Below are 17,074 nucleotides of genomic sequence, written 5' to 3' on the forward strand. Positions count from 1 at the left end.
ACTTCAAGACCTCAAGTCTGTACACTTAGGATAGAGGCATCCCTGACATCTCATAACATCACAGGCATATCTGGTTCCTGTAGCTACACAGTGCTATCAGGTGGCGGTCCCTGCCAGGCCTTCTGTGCATGTACCACCAGTTCTCTGGGACAGGCCTAGAAGTGCTCCCCCAATCAGCTGCAGAGCAGTGTCTCAGCACACCCCTAGTCTGTAAAAGGAGCCCCCTTCCCATTCGACTCACTGCCACGAAGATGGCACCTTGACCTACTTAACCTCATCAGTTTTCTGTCTCTGCACATCCTCTGGCTTCCACGATTAACGTCCTGCTGCTCATCAAACTGTCTCCCCCACCGACACCTCCGCCAAGAAGCTGGGGATGAAGTCCAAGTTCACACAAAATGCACACGTGCTCTACCACTGAGATACGCCCTATTAATGTCCTTTAATAAACCACAGTTTCTAGCTTAGGTGAGAGCTGAAATGATCAAGCGTCCCTCCACAGTCAGCATATCTTGGTGTCAGGAAAGCACCCCTAGTACTCCCTGCTTCCTCCAGCTTACCCTTGCGTACTGGGCTCCCTTGGGCGGGAACTTAAGAAAGGAACTCATGTCCCCCCTGGTTTCAGAGCAGGGCCCCACTGTCCACCTGAGGGCCTCAAATGCACCTGTGGGTGGCCAGAGCTTTAGCCCTGTGCCAAGTAGTAAAGATTCTGCAGACCTTAAGACCAAGTTGGGGGACAATGTGATCTTCCTCAAAGTCAGGGGGGATAGAGCGTCAGGTATCATAATGCCTGTTACGCTGCAGGTACAGGCGGACCTGGAGCAGTAGAGGCCATCAAGCTGTGAGCTTGCCCTAGGGCTTCAGGACCCACTGACTGACGCTTGACTTTAGTCCTACTTGACAGTGTGAGAGCTCAGGACACAGAGCAGTGAGACCACAAATGTGGAAAAGCTGGTACTGAATCCCTCCCCTTCCCCAAGTGATGACTCCTCAAACTTGACCAAGGATGTACCCCAGGGCCGAGCCCCTTTCAGGCTCTTTCCTTCACACGGCCTCAGGCTCTTGAGTCCCACAGTGGGGGAAGATACAGACATGGGGACCAGACTGGAGCCACACTAACTCTGCTTTGGATTTTTTTTTAAAGATTTATTTATTTATTATTATGTATACAGTGTTCTGTCTGCATATACACCTGCAGGCTAGAAGATGGCATCAGATTACATTATAGATGGTTGTGAGCCATCATGTGGTTGAGGGGAATTGAACTCAGGACCTCTGGAAGAGCAGGTGGTGCTCTTAACCACTGTGCCATCTCTCCAGCCCTGCTTTGGATTTTTTAATGTCAAGTTCCAGAGGGCCACTGGGAGTCCTAGGGTAGAGTGGTTTTTGGAGGCAGGGAGCTTAAGTGGACTTGTTTACAGCCCAAATCACAGTCATGAGGAGCCAAAGACAGTCAAGTCCCCACATGCCCTGAACCAGAGCCCAAACCCACAGGTGGAAGCAGGCAAGAGGTCCACAGACTCCAGGCGCTGCAGCGTGGAGTTAGGAAGGACCTACTAGACACTGGCCACCCAGCAGTGCCCTAAGAACAGCCACTGGCAGAGTGGCCAGAGGCCGCCTGTACCAGAACTGTCACCCCAGACGTGAGTTGTCACTCTAGCACACACCACCAAGCAAGCAGGAAGCACCACCCCCACAAGAATGTTGTAGTGGAGGGTCCAAGGTCTGGTAGTAGCCTCTGGCCTGGCTGGCAGGAGGCTAGCAGTTCCCTACTGGGCCCTAACAGCTGTCCAGTGTTTGGAGTTGGGGATTGGAAGGCAGGCAGGGCTAGAGACCATGAAAGCCACCTGAGCCCACTGGCTGGGAGGAGCCTGAGATACAAGAGAGTCGTCCCACCAGCCTGTGGGCACATCCTGGACACAGGCTTCTTTGTGAAGGCCAAGCCTGCCCAGCAGCCTTTGGAACAAAGGCCTTCTGTCTCCACCGCGGCTTCCCCTCCTCCGCTCTCCCAGGCAGCGCCTCCAGCTCCCACCACACACACATCAGGCACATCCATGGGCCAGGGCAGGAGGAGGCTCTGCTGGAGGCAGCATACAGCCAGAGTCTAAGGAAAAGGTGCAGGCAAACCACCAGAGCGGTTCCACTCGGGGAGGCTTAACACTTCCTGTGGCGCACGTGTGATCCCAGCATGGTGCCAACCATGCACCGCACATATCCCAGTGTTCCAGGAAGAGGAAGTTAAGGGGCAGCAGCCCGCGATGTCCCCAGAAACAGCTCTGCTCATGTATCTATAGGTCCCCTCTGAACTTCTTAGGAGGACCAGCTCATGGTGACACCAAAACCATGGGCAAAAGGGCTCTGGCCATAAAGGGAATATTTGCCTGGACCTCGCTCCCACGCCAGTCCCAGCCTGCTCCGTCTGAGACCTCGACACAGGCGGGCACATCTCGGGCCTTCAGTGTCTGGGAGCCAGAATCCAAATCAAGCCAGGCAGAGCGCCGGCCAGCCTGGCTAGCTCTTGCTGACACTGACTCTGTAGCTGGTGCAGCGCCTTCTTCAGACAGGCCTCCTGGGTGCTCAGTGTCCTGATCACCTGGGCTGCCTGCAGGCCCTGGGCTCTTGGTGCCCCGTCCTTCCTTCTCACCAGTCGATGGGGTCTTTGTGACTGGGCAGGGTTACTGGATTGCTCCCAGGAACCCTGCAGGGCTACCAACTCCTGTTTGACAGCATCCTCCAAGGCCTTCCTTGTGTCGCTCCACTCTGGCCCCTGGCCTAGGCCTCCAACCTGCGTGAGAGAAGGTACAGAGGCTCGTGAGCCAAGAGCAGCTCCGTTCCCAGGATGCAGGTACCAGGTGCTCCCAACAACCCTGCAGCCCCAAAGCTTCCACCATAGAAACCCAGGCTCCCCAGGCCCGGCACAAAAAGCCTGGCTAGCCCAAAGCATCTGAAGCCCATGCCAGCAGCAGCTGGGACACAGGGTCCCCTAACCTCAGCCTCCAAGGCTCTGCTCTCAAGACCAGCTGCAGGTCCACCTGGCTGCAGGACAGCTAGGCAGTTTCTAGCTACCAGGTTCCTTAAAGCCCCTCAGACCTCAGGGGAAGACTCTCGAGGACAATCACCACTCCAGGGCTTAGTGCACCGTCTCTCACCGCCCTCTGTTCCACCTTTCCCCTTCCCACTGCTGCCCAGGAGTGCAGTACCTGAGTGGGGCTGAACCAGAGGACATAGGGTACCACCTCTGACCCTTAGGGCAGTCCCTATCCAAAGACCCTGTGGGCCTGAGTGAAGACCACACTGATGAATGAGGTTTTTTCATCCTCTAACCCACTCAGAAGACCCAGAGTTACCCTGAGTCCTGGGTGCTCTGCTGAATGGGGTCTGCCCTCCGAGGCCTCACTCCTGGGGTTGCAGTTGCTGTGAGAGAGGGGAGGAGACCTGTGCCTTAATCACAGCCCAACCAGTCTGTGGCATCCCAGCCTCACTAGGATGGATAGTGTAGAAACACAGAGGATGCGCCTGATCGTCAATGAGACGACAGAAGAGCTAAAAGGGAGGCTGCCTGCAGCTAATAGTAAAATGCTACCCAAGAAGGCAGCTGAGAGTTGGCTCAGTGGTAGAGCTCCTGCCCAGCAAATACAAGTACCTGGATTCAGTGTCCAGCATGTGAAGAAAATAAAATGCTACCCAAAATGTAAAATCATCTTTTATTTGCCTGTTTCAATTGTTGTTTCAAAGGATTACTGCCTCTGTCTGGTATCCTAGGCCTAGTCCTGGAAGCTTCTAGCCCCCATACAATCTAACCTAGGCCTAGAATGTTTTCAGCCTCTGAGACTTACTGCTGAATAAGCTCACCCTCTCGTTCTTACTGAGCTCTGGGCTGGCTGGTTCAACTCAGCTGTTCTGGTTCAAACTCCTCTCCCAGCTGACTGATTCAAACTGGATCTCTCTCAGGCCCTGAATTGTTCTGCTTGGCCTCAAATTAACTCCAGCAATCTCTCCTAATCTTCTGGTTCTTTCTCACTTTCTGGCTCATTCTGTCTTTACCTGTGTCTAGCTTGTTCGCTCAACCTCTCCCTCTCTGTAAAACTCTCCTAGTAAAACTGCCTATCTCTTTCTGTATTGCCTCTTATTTTATTTTTATTTATTTTGAGACAGGGTTTCTCTGTGTAACAGTCCTGGCAGTCCTGGACTGACTTTATAGAACAGGCTGACCTTGAAATCAGAGACCCAGCTGCCTCTGCCTCCTGAGCGCTGAGATTGAAGGTGTGCGCACCACTGCCCTGCTCTGCACAGCTTCCTCTTCTCTCTCTTCTAGTGAAAGTTGGGTATATGCTATTCTGTCCAATCTTTCTCTGATTTGTCACTTTTCTGCCACTCAATTAAACATCACTTTCAAACATGGGTGCTTCCTTCTACAAACTAACTTTACCTTCATTGTTTGGGATTAAAGGCATGTGCCACCACACCTGGACCTAAGCTTTTCTTTACCTGCTCTATACCAGGCTAGCCTTGAACTCAGATCTTTGTCTCCTGGATTAAAGGCATATTTGCATTCCAGCTGGATCACACAGACCTAGAAGGTCTTTGGACGTGATCTCTTGCCAGAACAGCCATGTTCTGAATTAAAATTCCTCTACACCAAAAGAACTGATACATCAGTGAGTGCTGCATGCTACCAGGAGCTGCCGGGGAGGACCACTGGGCAGGGGCAGCATGGCTAACGGACAGGCAGTGTGCGTAGAATGGGGGTACAAGTGCAGGCAATTCAGGGCAGGTTGCCCTGGGGAAAATCTGAAGGTAGCAGTGAAGGATAACAGGGTCCCTTCACTGCAACCCCCGCTGCTAGAATTCGGTGCCCAAGGGCCAATCCAAGCAAGCAGGGAAACACACCTAGAGGCTCTGTCAAAAGGCCAGTCCAGACAGGAAGGAAAAGAGGTTAGGATTGGAGGATGGGCTGGGAAGAGAGGGCACAGCAGGTACCTAAGAGCTCACCTGGGTTTCCCACACAGCCCGCCGGGGCCCAGCCAGTTCCCGCAGCTCCTCCTGCAGGGCCTGCAACTCCTGCTTCACCACCTCCAGCTCACCAAGCCCACCGCCAGAGATCATGGGCAGGACTGTGGGCTGTGAAGTCACAGCAGGGCTCTCAGGGGGACAGGCATCCAGAACTGTATCCTGCGGAGACCCCAGTGACATGGTCAGGGACAAGGACAGGTTTCCAGTGGGCACAGGAGATGCAGTGGTAGCATTCACAGGTCCTGCTGTGGACGAGGCAGCTCCTGACACCCCAGCTACAGCCTCTCTAGCATGCAGAGGGGCACAAAAACCAGACCTCTGGGAGAAGCAGAGGTGAGGACCAGCAATATGAGGCCTCCACTGAGGACCAGATGTCCTGAACCAAGCATCCATTTAGAGTCTTCTCCTTCATCTTCAAGGTGGGAAGATCTTCCAAACTGTACCACCAATGAGCCTCGGACTCCTGGTCAGGCCAGGGAAGGTGGGGGCAGCAGAGACAACTTCCTCACCATCCACTGCCAGAAGACCAGCTCACGGCGCCGCCACTCCAGAGCTGCCTCCAAGCGTGTGTTCTCGCTCTCCAGGGCCTGCAGAAGCTAGAGAAGAAGATCCAGCTGGGCCAGGCTGCCCACTGACCAGCTCCCGAGCCTCGCTCTAGCCCAGGGGCCTTCAACTAGAGCGCTCTACCTAATATTCCACTGACTGGAGGTGCTGGGCCATCCCACGTAACTCTGGGAAGAGTTTGTAGGTGATGGGGATTTGGGCATAGGGCAGGGGATGGAACAGAGTTGAGACACGCAAAGGAGGGACGGGTAGGGCCAGGTCAGAAGATAACCTGTGCACCTCCCAGCAGAGGAAAGCCTGCACTAACAGCTGGACATCGCACGCACAACAATCCCCAGGCTCTAACCTCTGCCTCCTGAGTACACTCTGCCTGGCTAGAACCAGAAGCCAACTCCTTGTTTCCCACCCTTGGTCCTCTGGCTAAGAACCCCAACATGAAGGCTCCCTTCTAGGCATAGGTCATCCAACATGCCTGGCCCTTCTAGAAGACAAAATGTTTGATAATCTTTAATTTGAGGATGCCTCTGGGTACCCTGCAGGTGCCATGTCTAGTCAGACCCAACCCACACAGACTGTAAGTACTTCCACTTTTGACACCTGTATGGAGGACCCAGGGAGAGGACTCTCACAGAAGACAACCCGTGCCAAGCTCTCTGTACCTCAGAGCCCCCCAACCCTGGCCTGTTTCCCATAGCCTGAGAAACAAGAGAGAGATGCCGACTGCTAGCCAAAGGCAGACCATTGGGACAAACACAACAGAGACAGGGATCAGCGCCACCACTTAGCCATGGGCAGAGATGGGAGAGTGGTGAGAGATGTGAGGGGCCAGATGAGGGGGAGGGGAGCACATGGGGTGGCCCACAGGCCTATCACCCAGCACCAAAGAGCAAAGACCCCAGCCACAGGCACAAGGCACATAGCCGCACCACTAGAATGGCAGGTAATACAGACCCCAAGACTAGTCCCCAGGAGGCCCCTAGACCATGAGGTGTGATGGAGGAGCAAATAAGCCCCACCACCGTCCAATGGCTCCACCCTGCACTCTGCACTCTCCTGATGCAGCCATCTCCCTGAACCTCCTCCCCAGCAGGAACAAGGACACAGAGGGTACAAACAGAAGGCTGCAGGCTCCACGGTGACCAAGGAAACTAACTAAGGGCGTGGCAACACGCCTGGCTGCTCATACACCAGACATACACCATCCCAGAAGGTTCCGGGACCTTCTGGGTGGGCCAGATCCAAGTTTTAGCCAGTTCCTCTCCAAACACGTGAAAAGAAGCTGATCTGTAGTCTTGGGCCACCCAGCCACTGCTGTCCACAGTCTCAGCACAGGCCAGCTTCTGAGACAAGAGGGGCCTTAACCACCAGCCCACCAGACCATCACTAGAGTGGTACTGCAGCAAGTCCCAGGCAGTACTAGACTAGAGCATGGGAGGCCTCCGCTATAATCCAAGGACGGGTAGCTGGAAACCCAGCTTCGCTGAGTCACATTTAAAAGGGGGTCAGAGGCAAGGGCATGTAAGAACCCTCAGATGCTGTCTCAGTGCCTCAAGGCCAAGCACTGGCCCTACCGGGCTGGACCCAAGCCCTCCCTTATCCAGGGATACAGGTACAGCTAGCACCAATGAGCCAGCTTACCAGGTGAGCACCCTTGCTTCACAGGATACAAATCTCACAGAGCACAGAAGCCCAGGTCGGAAATCTGCCAACTAGCCTCGCAGCACAAGCACAGGAAGATGATAGAAAGAGGAGAAGCCAGGGGTCTGACCATCTGTCCCCAGGACCCTCCAGCCCCACCTGCCCAGCTAGATGACAGGCCTCTGATCTTGGACCGGCGAGGGAGGAGGTGAGGAAGGGAGTTGGAAGAAGGGACCACCCAGACTCCAGATGCACAGAGTGATGCCCAAGGTCAACAGTCAGCCAACCACTCAGCATGGTCTAAGATCCAGCCCCAGAGTGGTGACCAGTCCTGGATCGGCCCTGTAAACCTTCAGAGATAAGCTGAGCAAAAAGGAAGAAGCCAGTTGAGAGATGGCTAGAGCCCTAAAAAGAAAGGCAGGGATGGAAGATCAGCACGAGGTGGGGCAGGGGGGGGTGGGAGGAACTAAGTATCCTGTAGAGAAGCTGGGATGGGGCCAACACTGACACTCCTCAGCCTCAGACAGAACACAGTGCAGCCTGGGGCCACTTCCTCACTGGGTCTCATGAACTCCTATTCTCCAGGTCTGTGCTAAGATTCAGGTCTGCTTGGGAACCTCAGGAGACCATTGCCCTGGGCAACAAAGTAGGACTGAGGCCTACAAATATCCAAGGCCTGTACTCTGACCTAAGGACAGCTGTCCCCACTTGCTCAGCCTTTCCCTCCAGAGGCATCAGGTAGAGCCGGAGGCTCGTTTCAGACCTGAGGTCAGTGTTCCTCCCTTGCGGTGGCCCCTGCCTGAACACCACATCCCTCCAACCCTGACCATGGCTGGCCAAGTAATAGACACACATAATACCAAGCCTGCCTTCCTGGACAGGTGGGCAATCAACAGGACAGGAAGAGGCCTACGGGACACAATGGTCACCCCCAATAGCAAATGACAGTGGTGTCAATCCTAACAGCAGCCCAGTATTTCCCTAACAGACCAAACCCCACCATAGGCAGCACCCACCCCAGCACCCCGCTGACCCTCACCTGCTGACTGCTCTCTTGATCCCTCAGCATCTCTGTTTCGGCAACAGAAAGATGGCCAAGGCTCTGCTGGCTGTGGCATCCATGGGTGTACAAGTGGATCTGCAACAAGTAATGTACTCAGGCTGAGAGCAGCTCCCCAGCAAGGTCTCTCTCTCTGTCTCTTTTTTTAGGAATATCGGTCGGAATCTTTAGAGACACTGACAGCAGCCGGGTGTGGTGGCACACACCTTTAATCCCAGCACTTGGGAGGCGGAGGCAGAGGCAGGTGAATCGATGTGAGTTCAAGGCCAGCCTGGTCTACAAAGTAAGTCTACATCAGCCAAGACCACACAGAAAAACCCATTCTCGGGGGAAGAGACAGACAGACAGACAGACACACACAGGAAAGACAGGCCTGGGTAGCTCAGTGATGCTGGGGGTGGAGGCTGCAGAGGAGGAGCATAGACAATTTCACTGAGGGCTTTCCACACCTTGCCCTCCAGGACACAGGTAAAGGGGGGCTTGTAAAGGCCAGAGTTGGGGGAAGGCCAGCAGGTGGCAGCAGAGACGGACCACAGGGAAAGGCAGCCTGGGGCACAGAGTAAACAGGCCCAGCGTGAAGTGAAAAGCCTTGCGGCTGTACTACCTTGCTGAGGAGGGTGCATAGCTCCTGCTGACTGGAGATCAGACGCTGCCACCTAAGCCGCAGCTTTCCCATCAGCCATTGCACTAGTCGGAGATCCACAGGACTCTTTATTTCCACAAGGGGTGCAGGAGGACCAGGACTGGCCCGGGCCTCCCACTGGAGAGGAAACAAGAAACAGCTCTGCTATTCATCCCCAGGGAGGCTGCGCTAGTAACTACATCTCTACATCCTCGGCCACCAAGCAGGATGAGCTGGCCCTTCTGAGGACCTGGGGCCACAGAGAAACCCAAGGCTCAGACATACTCACCTCGCCCTGGGGCAACTGGTCACCCAGCTGCACACGGGTCTGGGCAAGCAGCTGCTCAAGCAAAGGTCCTCGTGCCAGGAGCCACGACAGGGCCAGCAGCAGTTCCCGGCTTCCCTGAGAACTGCTCTCAGGAAATCGCAGCCGCGCAGACCTGGGGTAGCCTTGGGAACCCAGTGCTGACTTCACCACATGGGCTTGGGCGTCTGGAGTAGGAAATTATCAGCTCAGGGAGGTGCTAACCTAGAGACAGCACCTGAATCTCTCGGGGGGGAGGAGGGGACGAGACCTGAGAGCACCCCTAAGCTGAGAACCTGCTCAGAGTGGACAAAGAAGGCAAGATCTGAAAGTCTGCGAGGAGGCAAGGTGGTAACCAGGGGACAGGATTTCTGTGAGTGGTTGGTTCGGGGTCTAGCCAGTCTCAGAGTTTCACTGGGATTAACAGAGCCACTGCTACCCAGGAAAGCAGTGGTAAAGCCTTGTAGGAACCGAGACTTCAGGACGTGGGGAGGGACAAGTGCCTGCAGGAAGGGGGCATTGGAGTTGAATAAGGAGAGGTAGACAAAAGAGCTTCAAAGGGGCGAGACTAACAGAATAGATTAGCCCGACAGAGTTGGGGGAGTGGCTTTCTAAGAGGGCGGGGCTTACCTGGGGCAAGGTCCGTACAGGTATTGATTTCACCAAGCTGTGAGAGCACCCGCAAGAGAAGCTGCCAGAGCACCGGAGCCTGAAGCGAACAAGGAGTTTGCAGTCAGCGTGTATATGAAAGTGTCACCTACGTCGGCCCAGGACGACGCATTTTCCCCTACCCCGATCAACTGCTCTGGTAGCCTCACCGCCTCTGGTCGGTCAAACTTTGCGCGGCGGAAGATTTCGGGGCTGGGTCCAGCGGGCAGGGACCGACTCAGCGCGGCGATAGCCTCAGGTAGGGCCCGGGCCGCCCCTTCCACCCGGTGCCGCCGGCGCCCCATGGAGCCAGCACCTGGCAGCCTCGGATCGCCCGCCGGAGACCGCGACCAATCAGGGTTCCAGCTAGGACCCGCCTTCTCCGCCCAGGCCCAATGGGCGGTGAGCCTGGCGTTTGAGTGCCTACCAGTCTAGCCGGTAGCACGCACTTCCGGACTTCGGAACTCACCAATCAGCACCCCGAGTTACCAACTTCCTAGCAACCCGCGCAAGCAGCTCGATGCTTGAAAGCGCGCGTGCGCCCGAGGTGTTCCCTGGAGGCGCGGGAGAAAAGAGCCACGCGGCTCCACCCAGCCACCGAGGGCGTGTCAGTGCGAAGCCGCCCAGGAGCCTGCCGCCAGGGGTCGCCAAGGCCCCACGAAAAGAAGGCGAGCCCTGCAAACCGGGTGGGGAGTTCCGGGGGCCACGTCGCCAGTCTCTTAAGAAAGCCATCCTCCATCTCCTGCGCAGACTTCATTGTCTCCATTTTCATCCTTCCTCCAGCCACCAGAAGACGAGTTTTTAAAGGAAAATTCTCCACTTTAGAAGAGGGTGCGGGCCCTCTCCTTTAGGACTAAACTTAGTTTCGCGCACAGCACTACATTCTTCGTAAGCTGTGAGAATCCTGCAAGGAAACAGGAGAGAAGTTCCCAGCACCTACATGACAGTGGCAGAATGAACCCAGAGTCCACCCTCATGAGCAGGGGGGAAAGACACTGCATCACATGCGGTCGGGAATTATGTTCCGCAGCGGACACGAGCCTGCTAAGTGGCTACAACCAGGGTGAAGCCGTAGCAGCCTCTGTGGGAAGCCGGGTACGAAAGACCACATCATATGCGCCGCCAGTGTGTGTGGAGGCGGGACGGACAAAGGCGGGGCGCTGCCCACGGTGATCCAGAGACCAGCCTGCTGGCGACGAATGGCAGGGCGAATTGCGGGGGCGAGGGGCTGTACGCTCGAGCGGACACAAGCTAAGCTTTGTGCACTCGATGTCACCAGCAACAGCTGGGACACTGGACAGTACTGTGTGTACTCTACATCTCAATAAAGCCGGGAGAGAGGCAGGTGGAGAGGGAGCGGATGCGGTGCGGAACAGGAAACGGAGGTGAGAGGGAGGGCCAGAGGACCCAAGGCACCCGCGAGTTTTACCGCTACAACAGCATGGCCACGCCCTCCGGAAGTGGGAGACTATGGGCTCACCTTTACCTTAGTCCTCCTGGTGTCTTTGAGACCAACCCTCTATCCTGGCTCCTGCTCTGCAAATGATTCTTTGCTGCAGACTTTCCTCAGCTCATCTGGGTGTCCTTGGCTATCCTACCTCAGAGTGTCCTCCTCCCTGGCCCTTCGCCAACCAGCTAGGACTGCTGGGGCTAAATGGCCATGCCCAGCTAGACTCCACCTGGTCCAGGGCCCTGCTTCCGCACATCTTAACACTCTGAAACCCTAAGCACAAAGACCGCACGCTCTTGGCTGCTGTGCCAAGGAACTCCTGCTACACCTTTAAGGAGTCCTTTGCCTTTCAAGATCTCTTTGCGATACTGTGCACATCCTCCATCTGACCCATGCACTCCTACAGGCCTCAGGGTGCCGAGCATTCACCCCAAGCCTACCCTAGTTGGGAGACGTGGGTCTGGGTGTAGGGGGCCTGTTATATGAGAAAGATAAAGGCCTCAAGGGTGGGAGACAACAGGGGAAAGTGACCTTCTGCCCTTCACCCACGCAAGTATCCTCCAGGTCCTCTGCAGGTCTTATAGGACACTGAAGACCTGGAGGTCTGTCCCAATACCCACATCCCACCAGTAGGAAACTTTTTCCCCCCATTTGGTTTGTTTATTTCTTGAGATAGGGTTTCTCTGTGTAGCCTTGGTTGTCCTGAACTCGCTTTGTAGATGAGGCTGGCCTCGAACTCACAACGATCCGAGTGCTGGGATTAAAGGCTTGCGCCACCACACCCGGTCCAGTAAAAAACTCTTAAGACCTCAGTTCGGGCCCTTCTGCGTACCGTTATCACCTAAAGCACTATGGCCTCCACCTGTTGGGATTCCAGAACCTCCCAATAACACACACTACACTACAGTACTGACCACTTACTGGACTCACCAACAGCTGGCAGGCTTGTTCTTGAGTACAGGTGCCAAAGACTAAGGCAGGCAAGGCCAGGGCACTGCTGAGACCTTTATGGCCTTGTTAAGTCCAAAAGGGACTCAAATGGCCAGCGGTGGGGGGAGGAGAAGGAGGTAAAGCTGAGAGTCACCTGGCTCTACGACAGTTTCCAGAAATCCCATTAGCACACCAGGACAGGGAGGGGGGCAAATATGGATGAGGAGTCTGGGTCCAGCCTGAGCAGCTGCAGAAGTGTGCACAAGGGTGCACTTCTGGGCACAGGGTGGGGTTGCAGGAAGTGGAAATGGAATAGGCAAGAAATCTACATAACCCCCCCCCCCCACACACACACACACACACACACACAAGCATATCTCAAAAAGGGAACCAGACCAGCTCTCACTGATTCACCCTCTGAGTGGTGGCCAGCCCCACCTACTCCCAAGGCTCCATGTTCCCGATGACCCTGCCGGCGAGAGCCTCACCCCAGGCCAGAACCACTAAGGGCTACAGGAACTTAGTGGATCCTGAAGTTGGAGGACGGCCTGAACTCCTGGCCTTTGCTCCCCCAAAGGGTGGTGGGCAGCCAACTGTGCAGCAGCGGGACAGCAAGCTGCCTGCATTAGGCCTGAGTTGAAGCTCCCACTGCAGCTCCCCACCACCACCACGCCACGGAAGACAAACACACAGGCCTTCTGAAGATCAGGTTTATTAAGGGCATGAAGGGCTACTGATGGCCCCTGCTGTCTAGGGGTAAGGCCTGGCCTGCGCCTGGGCGGAGAGGGGGAGTTTCCACAGCCTGTAAGAAGGAACAGAGACAAGTGTGAGTGCATCGCCAAGGTTCCTTACTGTATTAGGGGTTACTATCTTGGGGAGATGTGGACTGGGCGGGGTTGGAGATGGTACTATACCTGCATCTACTTGAAAGTGTGGCTCTCAGCTCCACCTCGCCCAAAGCCTGCAATCAATCAATCAATCAATTAAATAAAGATATCAATAGATCGGGGAAAGAGGCCTGTTAGGGTAGAGGTCTAACAACATACCTTTGGGCCCAAACATGGCTGAGTAGCAGGGATGGTTGCAGTAAGGCTTGCCTTCATGCTGAAAAAAAAAAAAAAGATGAGGAGGAGGAGGAGGAGGCGGAAGAGGAGGAGGAGGAGAGGGGGCCTCCATCCCAGCTACCATGGCTCCTCCCTCTGCCCCCTAGTAGCCCCTTACCTCGGCATGACCCCCAGAGGTCAGTGTCTTTCCACACTTCTCACACTTCAGGCAGGGCCGATGCCAATCCCTGCCTAGGGACGTCACTCGCTCAGCTGCAGAAGCACAGACCCACTATGAGACACTGGGGTCCCTGTCTCCCCACTTCTGCTGCACAGACACCTACACCCCATTCTCTCAATGTGGCAGCCCGCCCCTGGTCCCCAGACTGCCTCTGTGCTCCACAGAGGGGGCACCTGAGGTACTCTCAAACCAATACTGCCTCACAAACCAGAAGGGTCGCCTTGTTAGTGGGATTTTTTTTTTCATTCTTTCTTTCTACTTCTTCTTTTTAGGTTTTTGTTTGTTTGTTTGTTTTTTGTTTTTTGTTTTTGTTTTTTTTTTTTGAGACAGGGTTTCTCTGTGTAACAGCCCTGGCTGTCCTGGAACTTGCTTTGTAGACCAGGCTGGCCTTGAACTCAGAGATCCTCCTGCCTCTGTGCCCCACTAAGCCACAGAGACCACTGCGGGTTTGTGGGGCTAGAGAGGAGGAGGCCTTCAGACTTGCCGGGCGGATGGAGGACAGGTCTGGAAGGTCTAAGGTTAGGTCGCCTTTGTCGGCAGCAGGAAGACCTCTTATGCACCCTCTACTGGGAGCCCCTAGGGTGCGCAAAGAGCAAGAAAACTATCACCAGAGATCGCACCCACCCCCGGACGTGGTTTTCTGCATCTGTTTCTACTTAGCGTTGGGAGGGGCCGCCCCAGTCCCCGATGTTCCTTCCTATCCCGCGGGAACCCGCCTAAGGCGCGCAGAGAGAAGGCAGGAGAGGCAGTGGGATCCAGAGGCCAGATCAGAGAGACGAGGAGACCCAGAAGCTTGGGAGTCTTGAAGACCTGAAGACTCAGAGGCCAGGAGACCAGGAGACCGACCCAGAAACATAAGATACCCAGTAGGCACAAATGTCGGTTAAGTTTGACACCAAGTTGTCCCACCCTCAAGCCACGGGCAAAGTCCATGGGTTCGATCCCAGGCGATGCCCGGGACTCTAGGCACTCCCTTCCACCTTAACAGCCCAACACTGTCCACCTCTGGGCCACGCTTCCTCGTCCAGCCAGCTGTACGCCCGCAGGCATCAGAGAGAGGCCGGGATAGCCTAGCGTGCTCACCGAAATACACCTCCTTGTCGCACTTGGGGCACTTCGGCATGGCGGAGCTTGGTCCTGCACAAGTGGCTGCACCTAGAAGGAAGTAGATTGTAGGCTCTGGACTGGGTGGCGCCCGCCTGGTCCGCACTTTTCAGGGACCCCAAGGCCCTGCCCTTTAAAGCCCCGCCCCCGCCCCGCCCTCTCAGTCCGGGACTTGGACCCCTGGGATCTCTTATCCAGACCGACTGGCCAAAAATAATCACTTGGTCCGTGTTCGCCTCTGGCTGGACACTGGTCAAGGGCCAGGCAAGGACCCTGGGTCTTCTGGGACCCCTCTGTCCGGCTGCTCCCGGGGGGCCCAGACTCCGCCCCCTGCCTGGGACCCGGCAAGCCTGCGGTCCCGAGTAGGGAACGTTGGGTCCGCCCCTCGCAAGAGGAAGAGCCCAATCAGGGCCACCTAGCGTCTTGCACCTGCGAGGGCTTCTTGGCGCTGGGGTGTTCACAGGAAACTTCAGAAACGGAGATCAAGCCGGGCGTGGTGCAGTTGCCCGTCCTACTAAAACTGATGAGGCCAGTCTTGTCTCTAGAGGGAGACCCTGCAAAACACACAATAAATAAATAAACAAATAAACAAACATAAAAAAATCGCAGATAGGTGCAAATTAGCATTCAAGGAGTCTGGCCTCCTTTGACTCTTCTTTCTCCCAGAAAGTGTTGAGGACATTCGGAGTCTCTGCCTTGAGAGCCAATCCCTCCCAGCCTTTCCCAGGGCTAACCCACACAGACGCCAGGAGGTCCACCCTGCCCAGATGCATGTGAACACCCTGGCCTTTGCCAGCTGACTGGACTACAGCCACAATTTCACGGCGGGGGGGTGGGGGGGTGGAATTCAGATGAGGGGAACTCCCATCCAGGAGTTGCCACAGGAACAGCAGACTCCCAAGTCTGATGACCGACCAACTTGAGGTTAGAGACTAGAGGTCGAGACAAGGAATGCGGGGGGGGGGGGGGGGGGCGGACAAGGAATTCGGGTGAAGCAAGAAGAGCAGTCCTTATCTCTGAGAGACTTGCCCACAGCTCAGCGGCCCAAGTCCACTGCCCAGCTAGGAGGAGGCTGAGCAGTACCAGGTAGAGAGAGGACTACCCCTACAGTACATACTGGGCGTGTGTTTGTTTGTGTTTGTGTGTGTGTGTGTGTGTGTGTGTGTGCGCGCGCGCGCGGGCGTGGGGGGCGGGGGCTTACACTGGCCAAGGAACCTGAGTCTCAGAGTGCTCTGTAGACTCAGCAGGACTTGGGGCTCTGACCTTTGCCTAGCAAGCTAATGCATCAGTTGCTGTTAGCTGGGCATTCAGTGCCCACTCTCATCTCCCTCCTCTATGGAGCCCCCCCTAACCTGTCCTTAGCACATGGACCTCCTTTCTTTTTTTTGGTTTTTTGAGACAGGGTTTCTCTGTGTAGCCTTGGCTGTCCTAGACTCCCTCTGTAGACCAGGCTGGCCTTGAACTCACAACGATCCACTTGCCTCTGCCTCCTGAGTGCTGGGATTAAAGGTGAGTGCCACCACACCCGACAACACACCCATTTCAAAACAAGACACCCCACCCCACCCCCGCCTCCTCGTCCGTGTTCTTGCAGCTCAAATCACGCTCTGCAGTGCCCAGGGGCACAGTGTCTTGGGCTCAGTCCTACCAGGCCTAGAGCCAGGCAAGGATCGGGTACTTAAGATCTTCCTGGCCACTGCTGGGGGTGGGGGGGGGCGGGTCAGAGCTCTCAAGCTGTGGGATTCCTGATGCACCATGGGTACAATACAAAGGCCACACTTCAGGGACTCTATCTTGGGGGCTCCGCAAATGCCCAAATCTACAAAGACATTTTTGAAGCCCTTTACCACCAGCAGCGGGGCTCTAGAGCAGCGATGTACACAGGCCCCACCAGGACAGACTTCTACTTTCTAGACTGCCACTAGCTATTTCTTGTACTATTTCAGTCTCTCTGTTAAAAAAAAAAAAAAAAAAAAAAGAGGTCCAAAGCCAGGTGTGGTGGCGCTCGCCTTTAATCCCAGTACTCAGGAAGCAGAAGCAGACGGATTGCTGTGAGTTCGAGGCCAGCCTGGTCTACAAAGAGAGTCTAGGACAGCCAAGGCTACACAGAGAGACCCTGTCTCAAAAAACCAAAAAAAAAAGAAAAAAAAAGAAAAAAAAAAAAGAAAAGAAAAGAAAAAAAAGAAAAAACAAAACAAAACAGAACAAAAAAAACCAAACCAAACAAAAAAGAGGTCCAGACTTCTATAGATCCCTACATGTCTACAAGGGGGGGAGGGGGCATCCTATAGGCAGAGGCTCTGTAAGGGGATATCTGAGCAAAGCCCTTGGTGAAATACAGAGAGGCCAGGAAGACCCAGGACCATCTAGAAGCACAGTCAGTGTCTCTGCCACCACAGATCCCTGGGGGCCTGGCCACACACAAAGCATACAACCTCACTCTGCATGGAGGAAGCC

General features: G+C 55.2%; 2 protein-coding genes across 3 annotated transcripts; both read right to left on the reverse strand.

Annotated features, from left to right (window-relative positions):
- Positions 1–1,131: 1,131 nt before the first annotated feature.
- On the reverse strand, positions 1,132–12,776 carry TEDC1 (tubulin epsilon and delta complex 1). The gene is made up of 8 exons (XM_084792801.1): positions 10,020–12,776; positions 9,832–9,910; positions 9,187–9,389; positions 8,880–9,035; positions 8,255–8,353; positions 5,523–5,609; positions 4,993–5,172; positions 1,132–2,785 (listed from the first exon to the last, which is right to left on the reverse strand). The coding sequence occupies exons 1-8, from the start codon at positions 10,152–10,154 to the stop codon at positions 2,456–2,458; spliced, it is 1,269 nt and encodes a 422-aa protein (XP_084648927.1). The 5' UTR covers positions 10,155–12,776; the 3' UTR covers positions 1,132–2,455.
- A 149-nt stretch (positions 12,777–12,925) lies between these two features.
- Positions 12,926–15,175, reverse strand: LOC311603722 (cysteine-rich protein 1). 2 transcript variants are annotated; one of them, XM_084792802.1, is made up of 6 exons: positions 15,047–15,175; positions 14,597–14,668; positions 13,451–13,545; positions 13,276–13,333; positions 13,144–13,190; positions 12,926–13,031 (listed from the first exon to the last, which is right to left on the reverse strand). In XM_084792802.1, exons 2-5 carry the CDS (start codon positions 14,634–14,636, stop codon positions 13,150–13,152), a joined length of 234 nt encoding a protein of 77 aa, XP_084648928.1. In that variant the 5' UTR covers positions 14,637–14,668; positions 15,047–15,175; the 3' UTR covers positions 12,926–13,031; positions 13,144–13,149. The 2 variants fall into 2 exon arrangements, with proteins under 2 accessions (XP_084648928.1, XP_084648929.1); XM_084792803.1 differs by lacking the exon at positions 15,047–15,175 and adding an exon at positions 14,839–14,915.
- Positions 15,176–17,074: the final 1,899 nt, after the last annotated feature.

This window comes from Acomys minous (assembly GCF_964271855.1).
Source record: "Acomys minous genome assembly, chromosome: 8".
Lineage (NCBI taxonomy): Eukaryota > Metazoa > Chordata > Mammalia > Rodentia > Muridae > Acomys > Acomys minous.

Excerpts from the sequence above, each read along its gene's own strand:
- TEDC1 (XM_084792801.1), bottom strand. The coding sequence starts at position 10,154 with ATGGGGCGCCGGCGGCACCGGGTGGAAGGGGCGGCCCGGGCCCTACCT. Across the intron at positions 9,390-9,831 it reads CTGTACGGACCTTGCCCCAG|ACGCCCAAGCCCATGTGGTG; the intron begins GTAAGCCCCGCC and ends TTCCTACTCCAG. Across the intron at positions 5,610-8,254 it reads ATCAAGAGAGCAGTCAGCAG|CTTCTGCAGGCCCTGGAGAG; the intron begins GTGAGGGTCAGC and ends CTTCTTCTCTAG.
- LOC311603722 (XM_084792802.1), bottom strand. The coding sequence starts at position 14,636 with ATGCCGAAGTGCCCCAAGTGCGACAAGGAGGTGTATTTCG. Across the intron at positions 13,334-13,450 it reads CCTCTGGGGGTCATGCCGAG|CATGAAGGCAAGCCTTACTG; the intron begins GTAAGGGGCTAC and ends TTTTTTTTTCAG. Across the intron at positions 13,191-13,275 it reads AGCCATGTTTGGGCCCAAAG|GCTTTGGGCGAGGTGGAGCT; the intron begins GTATGTTGTTAG and ends GATTGATTGCAG.